The 12,186-nt window shown below is 41.8% G+C and overlaps 1 protein-coding gene across 4 annotated transcripts in view; it reads right to left on the bottom strand.

Annotated features, from left to right (window-relative positions):
- Positions 1 to 12,186, bottom strand: part of rptor (regulatory associated protein of MTOR, complex 1) — a 209,975-nt gene that overhangs the window by 68,339 nt on the left and 129,450 nt on the right. For all 4 annotated transcript variants that reach the window (XM_004538776.6, XM_004538777.6, XM_012919090.3 and 1 more), the window contains 2 exons: positions 3,342 to 3,417; positions 106 to 207 (listed from right to left, as the gene is read on the bottom strand). In XM_004538776.6, coding sequence (XP_004538833.1) covers positions 106 to 207; positions 3,342 to 3,417 — 178 coding nt within the window. The remainder of the gene's footprint in view (positions 1 to 105; positions 208 to 3,341; positions 3,418 to 12,186) is intronic.

The raw sequence follows: 12,186 nt of genomic DNA, 5'->3' as shown, positions 1-12,186 counted from the left end.
CCGGCCATTTGTTAGACATTTTACCCCACCCCCCGTTTGTCCTCAGCAGTTCCAGTCTCATAAAGCTGTGGGTGTGTGTCGAGGTGTGTGTGTGTGCGTCTGTACCTGCAGTACAATTGGGAGCTGCTCAGGTGGGTTTCTGTTCTCTACGCCCATCGTCAACCACACCTGAAACGCTGTCAGCTGCTCTGCGAAGAAAGGACTGTGCTGTGGACACAAGAAGCAATGAAATATTTATCACCATTTCAAATCATTTATTCTGCTTCAGCTTTCTCTCTCTTTCAAATGGACACACACACACACACACACGCTCATAATGAGGTAGTCCTGCAGTTACAAGCCCATCATTTCATAAAAACATGAACATAAGCTCAGGAGTGACACCGCACTGCAGTAACAACATAAATCCTGATCTGTCATGATCACCTTCCCCTCTCCTCTCTCTGCTGTCATGGCACATTGTCTGATTGATTGGCTGCTGGCCGCAGAGTTTTCGATCACGCAGAGTGTTTGAATTGCGACAGCCTCGTGTAGACCGCTGATGGATGTCGGGAGGGGAAAATATCAGCGCTTCGCTGTTGGATGGTTACATTAATTTGAGCATAATCAAAGCTTAATAACCCTACACACTCAGATACTGACACAATTGTGAAAAGTAGCGCTGCTTACTTAAAGATGACACCTGTGATGTAACTAAAGTAACTACTTTTTTTCATTTGTTACTGTTGAGACTTTTGACAGACACAGCCATACAGTACTGTGTGTAACAAATGTGTGATACTGTATACCAATGAGCGAATGTGGGTGAAGCTGTCAAAATTAATTAAAAATTAACGTCACAGGCATGTAGTTAAATAACTAGCTGGGTTGTTGCAAGACAAGAAATATGACAAAATGCTGGCTCATCAAATCCCAATAAATTCATACACAACATCATTTTGTCCTGAATTTGGTCTCTGCTTCCTGCTTTGGACCAACATCTTTACACTGACATAAACTTATTACATTTTTAAAAACTGAACACTGATTTTAAATGTGTTGCCTTGATAAAGTAGTTACTGTGATGAATGACACAATTTTCCTTTTTTAGCTGCAAATTACATAAAAGATATTTTAGAAAGATTTATAAAATGCCATGAAATATCAAAAATACATAAAGAAATAAAGTTATTACATAAAGTAACAAAGATGTGGGGCACGAGTGGCATTTTTGGTTCCATATGAAATAAAATATGACTGTTGGGGTGTTTTACAGGTGCTAGAGAGGAGTTAATTAACATGAGCAGAGACTCAATCTACCATAAATAACATTCTCCTTTTTTTTTCTTTACTCAGCTGTGACAAAGCCCAACAAAGAGAGCTAAAGGAGTCAAAGCACATCAGAGAGGAATTAAAGGCTCCTGAAAGACGGAGCAGGCAGATCTGCTTTAGGAGTCCTCAGAGGCTCAATTATAGTGTTGGTAAGTGTTTTTAGCCCAAGTGCAAGAGAAAGTAGGAGGAGGAGTGAGTGTGGAAAACTGCTCCTGGGGGAGCGATGCTCACCTCCCAGGGCCAGGTGGAGAGAAGGTGGAGTTCCCATATAAGAGCCCTAACATGGGAAAAGCTGCTGTGTGTTCTCCATCGTTGTTGCAGAGTCTAGTAACCGTTGGTCGGCTCATTCTTGTTCCCACAGCATTATAAGCAATGATGCTGCAGGATTTTTTACTTTTATGTAAAAGACTGTTATTAATTATAACAATACTAAAAACAGTGTCCTTTCCAGAAGCTCCAGCTGCTAACTTACTGGACGAGCTCCTTAATTTGCAACTATCAGGCAAAGCTGTAATGTCTCGGATCTATAACAAACTGTGCAGTGTAACCCCAGCCCGCGTTGTGGGCCTCAAGTCCACATGAGAGAAGGAGTTGGGTATATCTATGTCAGATGACGTCTGGGACCTTTCTCTGGTAAACTCTACATCACTCTGCGCCCGTCATTCCCTGTTACAATTCAAAGTAGTCCACAGGGCCCGCTTATCTAAATCCAAACTAGCTAAGCTTGATCCCACTTTAGACCCTCGCTGTAACAGGTGCGGGCCTGATGATGCCAATCTAACCCACATGTTTTGGACCCGCCCTGCCCTGGCAAATTTTTGGGAGGTGGTTTCCTGCACTTTGAACAAGGCTACTGGCCTGAAACTAGCTGTCAACCCCTACTTGCTCTCTTTGGTACAGCGGGAGAGGATGATAAGTACATTCACGGAGCAAAGCGCAGGGTGCTGTCCTTTGGTTCCCTCTTGGCTAGAAGTGCCATTTTGATGAGGTGGAAAGCTGCTGCCCCGCCCTACTATGGTCGGTGGCTTGCTGATCTCATGTCGTGTCTCAGTCTGGAAAAGATCCACTGCTCCATCCAGAACCAAAAGGGCACATTTGATAAAATTTGGGGTCTCTTTCTGGAAAACTAAACTTCAACTCAATGGATGTTCCAGCTGACTAATGGATCTTCTCCTAAACCCAACCAAGTAGTTTTGTCACATGAGCCTAACAAAGACATTTTGTTGCCAGAACCTAATCAAATCGCTTTGTTGTTTAAACCGAAGTAATTTTGTTTCATAGTCCTGACAAATTCAGTTGTTTAAACCTTCTAAAACACGTTTGTTCCTTTAACCTAACCAAGTAGCTCTGCTGCCAAAACCCAATAAAAGACTTTAGTTGCTTAAACCAATCAAAGCTACAAGATCACAACAATGAAACTGGCCACCTGCAAAGGCCCTGAAAAACATCACTTATGATGTTGTAGGGAAAATACACCAAGACAGTGTTACAGATACGCTGTTGACTCACACAGATACAAAAAACAAAACAAAAAAAGTGTTACGATGACCCATATTTGTTAAGTCATCATCAGCTCAATCAGCTTTTTTGAAGAGCGCTTCCATTACACTCAGCATCTCCATCACGGCCCCCTGCCTCGTCAGTAAATATAACGATAAACAGTCGAGCGGCTGAAAGTGCAGGGCCAGTGCTTTCTGAAACTATTTTTTTATTTGACGCTCATACTTGAGTTATTAGACTTGACATTTTACAATGTAATCCGCCGGGGATGAGTGTGTGCGAGTGTGCTTGAGAGATTAATAGAGATGCTGTATATGCGGGTGGTGGCGAACTTGCAGTGCAAACAAGAATAGTTTGTTGTTTACAGGTGTCAGTGCTGGACACATTCAAGATGAAAGACATCCATCAATGCTAGAGGTCCCCTAGCCTCCAAGCTTCATGCATTTAATGCCAAAAAACACAACAACATGATGCATCAGAGGCATCAGTGGCTCTGTGCTTATTTGTCTCTCACACACACACACACTTACTCTGAAGGCGGTGCCCTCCTCGATGATGGTGGGCAGCTGAGAGAGGCATATGTCCACGGCCAGGTCCCACGCTTGCCTGTAGAGAGGAAACACACACACACACCGCATGTAAGTGACATCATATGTCATGAGGAAGATCCTTAAATAAAACTTATTTTCAGGACTTTCCAGGAAGAATAACAAAAAATAAATAAATGAATAAATAAAAAAAAAACTGCCAATCACATTTGGTAGTGTGGGATGGCCAAAGGAAGATCGCATTAAACTGTGGCACCGTTTGCTACCTTTACGAGTTAGAAGCTGCATATATCAAACAGCTAAGACTCAAAATTCTTTCCATACCAGGCATGAACTGAGACCCTGAATCCAAGAATTTAGATCCAGTGATATTTTCTAAAGAACAATGTGTGCTAGCGATGTATTACAGGGTAAGGACTCTGTGACACTTCACCTTATATCCTATATACCAGAACTCCATATGAGTCCAGGCCAACTGTCGTAATACCTTCATACGATGTTGTCCACAGTGACCCTGGTAACAAACAGACTAATTTTATCCATATAATTTCCAGAGTCTTGGAAAATAATTTGTATGTATCCTTCACCTTAATGCAGGAGCAACAGTAAATTTGGTGCGGTGGTATTTTTGTGGTGGTTCTCCAGTCTTGGTGACTGTACGCTACACATGTTTTAAACCATAAGCAACATGGCTCATTTCACACAGCTCATTATTATTGGGCTTCAGGACACTGTGTAAACTGGAAACGCCCCCAAAAACAAACCATGGATGTTCAGAGTGGCGGCCAATTTCCAAAAATTTCCAAAATAGTTCTTTACATAACAGAAATAGTCTCGATGTCGATTCTCTGGCCTTTAATTTATTCCATTTTTAACCAAAATACATGTAAATATTAGGGGTGCAACGATACACAAAATTCACGGTTCGGTTCGGTTCGATACTTTGGTGTCACGGTTCGATATTTTTTCGATACAAAAAAAATGTTCATGCCTTTTTAATTTGTCATTTATTACAATTATAAATATATATTTTAACTCAAAAGTACAGTTTTTAAATTTAACCCTAACCCTTGTGCGTGTTTTTTATTTTGACAGCGAATGCGCACCTGCGGACCACTTATGTGCAGCCCTGGTTATTTAGCTCGTCATATTGCAGCCACAGAAATTATTTTGTCCATGAAACCATAAAGCTGCACTTTCTTTTTGCCTTATAGTCTGATTTGTCATAACTTCTCCGTTTTGTGGTAAGCTTTTCTTTGGCTGTCACTTCTTCACCCTGACCTGTCTTATTTGGCTCAGCAGAACTAAAATATATATCCTGCTGCTTTTACACGCTCACTCACATAAGCTCAGCGATTCTCTGCGCGATCAACCTCTCACATGTTTAAGCTGCGGGAGATTTCACTTGTCATGTTTGCATAGTAAGCTAAAGATTAATAAGATGATGTCAGAGGAATTGGTGCACAAATTATCATCACTCACCAATCAGTGCTGTTGCTCTCTATACACAGTTCGCGGGATTGCAAAGTGAAAGCAAAAAAACAAGCGCAAATTCAAACGCGATTTCAATATGTCACATATTGACAGTGGCTCACCCAATGACATAATTACCCAGCTACATTTCCGAAAGAATGCAAAAGCATTGACATATATTTTTCCTACAATAGCCCGACGGGCAGGGCAGAGATAGATTTTGGTAGCCCGACTGGAAAAATCGCTAGCTCCAGGACGTCGGGCTAGCGATATTGCAAGCCCTGTATCTGATTGAGGAATCACTCATCTTTGGAAAAGAGAGTTTATTACAGAGAAATGTCTCTTTCCAAAATAAAAGTTATACTATCCACTTCTTCTGGGCTATATTCTCAGCAGCATAAGGAGAATCATGTGCTAACGGCTGTCTAAATGACTCGGCTAAAGTTAGTAGCATGCTTGCTTTTTTTTGTCTGCTTCCACTTGTCTTTGCACTAGGATGATGTCGGCGTAAATGTGCAGTCATATTCGTTGTGTTCCCACTAGTGCTTTCAGGTTAATCTCGTTGAAATGACCTTAACGCCACAACACGGCAAATCTCCGTTAACGAGCTACGCCGATCGCCCCGTGCATGGGGCTAGACGGCCAACACGTTAACGAGCTAACTGCGCTAACACACTAGTTCACACCCATGTAATTGAGCATTGCGTGGCACATCCAACATACTGTTTTACTTTAGTCCATGACTCGCTTACCTTCAGGGTCATACGTCACATGAAAACCAAAATAATTCCAAACGCCAGATCTGAATGAGAGTGGGGGAGGTGCCCTGCGCTCTTCCTTCTGACTATGCTGTCTGTGTTGAGCACTCAGTGAATCTGCGTTAGACTACTCCGCCTAGGCTGCACTGTCGAGCCTAGGCGGAGTAGTCGAACGCAGATTCACTGAGCGCTCAACACAGACAGCATCGTCAGAAGGAAAGTTGATAAAATAAATTACAAATTTTGTATTGTTCGATACATATGCGTACCGAACCGAAAGCACTGTATGAACGGTTCAATATCGATACGAATATCGTTGCACCCCTAGTAAATATTACATTTTATTGCTAAAGACTTGGCAGGGATTTCACTATTTACTGTTTTTTAACCTCTTGGTATTCTCCAGATTAACCTGAGTCTTGTCCAGGGTTGGAGGTAAGCTTAGGGTTGGGTTTTGTTTTAGCACCATCCTCAAAAGGTAAACTCTCAGATCTACTGATTCTCATGTAGCCCCAAGCAGAATCAACAAAAGCAGGTCATAAACCAGACCTGGGCCATTTTTTCCATCCTGCCACTAACACTCATTTTGCTCAGCTCACGTTTTCTCCCTCGCACTCCTCATCATGCACACGGGCTTCTTTAAATTCGCAGCCTGAGGTCCTGAGGAGGGCAGTGAGGAGCCTTTAATCCCGTTGGAAACACAAGCTCTCCTCTCATGGCCATCATTTCTAATTCATGGGGTTATGCAACTCACATTAAACCTTATCACAGCTTCTCTTTTCTCTCTTTCTGCCCGTCTCTCTTCTCCCTTCACTTTCCAGCTCCTTATTGCAGACAATTGAACTCTGGGCCTCGATGGGGCTTTTTCCCCTCAGTTAACAGGAGGCGGGGGTTGAGTCATGTTCCCAGTCGATACGCAGCAACGTAATGTGATGCTGAACCACTGATGCTGAGTTCACTCTGTCTGAGACTCCTGCTTTAATGGCCTTTCCCATTATCTCAATGTGATATAATAGAGTTGCACTCTTGGTCAACAGCACATTGTTAAAGACATAATGGACCCACTGATGAATGTGTAACATGCAAACATGCAATACAGCATGTAGAAAGCATTTGTGGCTATTCCAGCTTCTGTCAGCTGCTGCAAAAACAGAAGCGTATATCTATTCAGGAGCCGGTGTAGTCGCCTTCCAGTGAAAATATTACCCGTGCAAACACACACTACTGCTCTATTAAGAACAGATGCTGCTCGTTTTACAGTGTTGGTGCCATATGAGGCCTAATTTTTGACGTACTAGCCCTGATTATATTCATGCACTGTTTCAACTAAGACTTCTGTTTACATGAATATCTTACATTGCAGTTAGCAAACAAATGATTCCTCTAGATGCACAAGTCAGAGTGCTGTATTGTGTTATTTTGTTTTTATCCAACTCATTTTTAAAGACAAACGTGGAACAACACCTTGCTAACCAACCCAATCGGGTTTAATCCTCGTGCTTATTTAGACGCTACGCTGAAGTTGCTACAGTAGCTTTAGACTAGCTGGGCAACTTATTTCTAGAAGTGTGATGAGGCTGGCTTAAAAAGTGAGCCAGCCTCCATAGACACACATATGAAGTTGTCGAAGTTTAAAGCAATAAAACATTATGCACTCCACACTGTATATAAATGCCACTTGTTTTGCACATATTCAACTCTGTATATTTTATATATTTTATTATTATTATTTTTTTTTTTACTATTTAATTTGTAAAAATGTGTACACACACACACACACACACACACACACACACACACAGGAAAATATTTAGTATACACATCCAGAAATGCATACACTATTATATATTGTACATATATTTATTAGTTTCAGGTTGGCCATTCTTGTATTTTGCTCATTTGTGTTGTTGTGTTTGCACATCTCTGTTGCTTGTGGGGCTCGCACACAAGAATTTCACTCGCATGTGCTGTGCCAGTGTGCCTGCACATGTGATGTGACAATAAAAGTGATTTGATTTTGATTTGATAAAAAGCCTTTTTATAGTCTGATACAAAGAAAGGGTTTGGTCTCAGTGGGCAGCTTATCCCCTTTTTTAATAACTCATATCCAGCCTTGACTGACAGTCGTCCTGACATAAGGAGTCGACCGGTGTCGGCTGGGCCTCATCGTCGCTCATCACTGAATTAGACCTCTGCTCTGTTTTGTGCTGCTGATGCTTTTTGGAGCATTTTTAATTGAATTACTTCTACTGACCACCCAAGCAGGTTGTGCAGACTAACATGTAATATGAAGTCATGTGAAGGGAGGGACAAAAACCACACTGGAGATGTGATATCACAGGCACAGGCCAGTGCAACAACAGAGGAGGGAATGAGCTTACTTTAGTTAGCCATAAAGTGAGTAGATGGTGTGCAGCTACTGAAGAAAGAAGATTCAACAAACTAGAAAGTGAGTCAGTGACCTTCATTATACCCGAGTTGGACTGTTTGCAGTATTATAGTATGTGTATCCTTAACACTTTCAATTTCATGCTTATCATCAACACTGGCACTCCTATGACTCCATCTAGATTCAGTGCAAACTGCAATTTTTTCAGGGTCACATCATACTGTGACTGCACTGCTGCTAAGAAGTTCCCCACTTAGTGGAAACCGCTTCTTTCTCCACTGTAACTTAAAACTATATATTACTTGTAGTGCTGTTACTTAATGTAATGATCCGTTTGCCATACAGCAACTTTAAAACTCGTTTTAAAATGCTTCTTTAAATGTGATCATATTTGCTTCTAAAGGCCTCTAAAAGACAGGCGTTATCATTCTGTTCCCTGTTGGCTAGGAGGGCAATCCTACGGAGGTGGCGGGATGCTGCCCCTCCCAACAGTGGTTATATGACCTCATGTCATGTCTAAAACTGGGAAAAAAAAAAAAAAAAAAAATCAGACATTTACTCCAGAACTCTACTGGGAAAAATCAAAGCATGTGGGGTCCTTTCCTTCATGCATTTCAAAATCTATAAGAATTTTTCAGCAAACTCTCTTATGTCAGGTGTGGAAATACAGTGTACAGGGCAGTGACCTGGGTGGGATTATTTTGCAGGGATTAAGTTATGTTTCTCTCTTTTCTTCTTCTTTTATTTCACAGCCTTAAATGTACGGGCTGATTACCCCGAATGTACAGACCATCTGTAATCCCTTTCTTCTCTTTTTGTCCATATGTATAAAAAAAAACCTCTTAATAAAAAGACATTGTTTAAAAAAATGTGGCCATGTGTGACTGCTACTGATGTTGTTATACGAGCTGCTTTCCTTAGTTTCGGAGAACAATTATTGTTGGTTTTAGATACAGTTTGTTTCTTGATATGGTACAAAAAGTAAAACTTCTACAAGTACAGGAGGGAAGACGCTGCTGGAGCATCCTTCAGAGTTATGGTAATCATTAATAGATCCATTGGCGCTGACAGAGCTGCGAGAGCCTTATTTTTGGACATATGATGTTAATATTATAAAAAAAATCGCTCTGAATTAAACGTGTTTTCTCGGTTTCATAACGTCAAGTACTGGGATTACAATCTGTGTGCACACATTGCCAACAAATCTCCATCCCTGCTGGTGTTTATGTAACCCAATGGTGTGGAAACCAGCAGATAGAGCAGTGCTATCAGCGAGGACACACTCACGGGGAGGAGGATGCTGCACTGTTTAGGATGACAGCATTAACTTGGATGATGTCTGCGAATCCGAATGAGTAACTCATCACACCAAAGCCCGTCTGTGTGCGATGAGGGGACAGAGCAGGGGACCAGTTGGCGCTGACTAAGCTCTTTTTGTGTGTGCGAGTGCGTTGCCTGCAGAGAGTGGTGCAGCAACGCGCAAACAGGAGCGCAGATATAAAGCAGACACACACCCACGCACACTCCCACACTAAAACTGCCCACGAGGGAGCAATCAACCTGGGGTTTATCTGCTCTCTCCCATCTCCTCCATCTGAATAACAATTGCTGTTGGTGTTCAGGCACCAACATCGATCAACGAGCACCCAAACTGCTTAATTCCTTCTCTATGTTTCCCTTCCTTTCCCATCTATGTTCATCCAAACTTTTATTTTTCCACCAGCCTTATATCTCCAGCACGTCCCTTTTTCATTGTCCATTCGGTTTAGTTTTCTGCACTCTTAAAGCGCCTCTCTGCTGTTAATCTGTCGTGCTTAATACTGCATGTGCTGCTGTGAAACAAAGTGATACTCTTCATTTCTTTGGCGGTAAACTGTAATGTACCCACAATCTAAAAAAAAAAAAGTGGGTAGGCATGAGAATGAAAGGCTACTGCTTCAGTAAAGAGCAGTATTCTTTACAATAAGTGATGCCAGGCTGTTACACAACAAGTCACTCCTCGAGGCAATGAGAGTGAGAGATTTTTTTCCCAAACACAAGCCAGATAATGAGTGGGAGAGATGGAGGGAGGCATTTATAGAAGACCAAGAGGAGAAACAATAGATAGTGGGAGAAGTGTTGGTGTAAGTAAAGCAAGATAGACGATGGGATAATGTTCCTAGCAATGCCTAAAAGACTTTAAAAGCTCGTCTCTGTGTTTACAAGTGTAGTTACGAGAACACATGACTAATAAATCAGTAAAATGATGCAGAAACTTGTCAGTCCCAAACTGTGTGAGTATAAGTAAAACCTTTAAACTCTTATTTTGTGTTATTAAATAATTCAAAAAGGTTTTTTGTTTTTCCCCCGGTTTATTTTTGTGGTGTGGCTGCTTTTAAACTAAATCTGCCATGGCTGACACAGATAAAGACGTCCCACAAAGTCTTTTAACATCCCCCAGAGGACAAGTGCTTTTTCGTTGCTTTCAGTCAAAAGGTGGACGCATTTGGCTGCAGGTTAATGTGAGTGGGTGGGAAAAGAAACGGCAGCACTTTTACTCTAAATCCAACCTGTCTCATCTCTGCACTGCATTTATGTTGACTACAAAATAGATCTGAGGCACAGAAGGGTTTCAGCAGTGACGCTCCTACCAAGTAAAATGACAGAGATGAGAAATGACCATGCAGAGTCATCTGTTCTTTGTTTTAAATGACGCTCGTCCGCACAGTCACCACATCAGGCTACAGCAACAAGGTTCTGTAGTGCGCAGACAAAGTGAGCATGAGAAGAGCAAACACTCTTCTCATGCCACGAAACAAAAGAGGAAAATAACTGCAGTTCCTCAAATGACCACTTGAGGCCGACACTCAGTTTTACAGCAGATACATGCTAACATGCTTACAGCATGTTACAAACAACAGTTCTGGCCTCCATGTGTAAACAACCCAGTCAGGACAAACACACAGGTGGCCAATTGCCCGTTTTGATTTAATTCCTCACAATTTTAATTCATAATAAAGGCCAGGCCTGCTGTTAAAGAAGGGAATGTTCAGCACTTGGGTGGACTAAAAGACACCCAAACAGGTTTTGTTTGGATTGCAGATGCAACGTGCATCTTGTGATAGCTGATAACTCCCTCAGCTTCACCCATCGACCCAGTTTAAAAACTGAGGCTTAAGTTTTAAGCGTTTAGACATAAGTTTTAGTGTTCGACCGTCCTGATGCAAAGATAAAGAATTTTCTATTTAAAAACACACACATTTGCCGAGGAGAAGAAAAGAGGAAGGCTACAGAGAACATTCATGGATGTAGTGAAGGAGGACAGATGGTGTGACAGAAGAACATGGTCGGGAATAAGGATGAGATGGAGGCAGGCAGGCCGCTGTGCGACCCCCTCGCGTGAGCAGCAAAAAGACTTCATATGCAAAGGTGTATTTGTGAATCATAAAGATATACATAGAGTATACAAGTACTTTTCCATATCAGAACACACTTTCCTGCTTTGTTACTGGTATTACAGGTATACTGTGAAAATTACCAGTCAATCAACATAAACACAGACTTTGCCCCGCCCCTGGTGAAGGCAGCTGTGTGCCTCTGCCATGTGGGAGAGAGCAGCACATGGAGCCAAACTGGAAACTGTCAACATGCAAAGATAAATGAGAAACAAGATTCGTGGAAACTAAACTTAGTATAAATGAAGAGCGTGCATATGCTCCAGAGAAGCAGCAAATAAAGACACCTACGTGTTTTGGCTTACACTTCAACATTATATTTAGAGGTTGTGAGAGTAAATAAGGCACTTTTAATATGTTGTAGTAACTGTAGTTACACAGATGGGTCTACATTTTTACGCAGACCCTGACGCACCCTGTCCTGTTTTTGCTTATAGACTAGAGTGACAGCAACGCTCTTGGTCACACTGCTGCACATACAGATGCTCAGCTACTGTGCACCTTCTCCTGCTTCTGTTTTCAGACAGAGCACAGAGCTGTTTCTGCGACACGGGTAAAACAGGCTGCAGTGCATCCGGTAGTAAAACAAACACTGTCATGCGTGAGCACGATCAGCTCTGGTGTCACGCTCTCAGGTCGCTTCTTCTGACTGGATTACTCTTGAAAACATCTACTGAATGCACAAAGATGAAGTTGAATGAGAGCTCCATAAACTCTCTACAAGTGCAGTTAAACTCCCAGAAATATCTCACTGCATTCAAAGTGTTTATCCT

The sequence above is a fragment of the Maylandia zebra genome, linkage group LG6, assembly GCF_041146795.1.
Source record: "Maylandia zebra isolate NMK-2024a linkage group LG6, Mzebra_GT3a, whole genome shotgun sequence".
NCBI lineage: Eukaryota > Metazoa > Chordata > Actinopteri > Cichliformes > Cichlidae > Maylandia > Maylandia zebra.
This window is presented reverse-complemented; position numbering and strand designations above follow the sequence as displayed.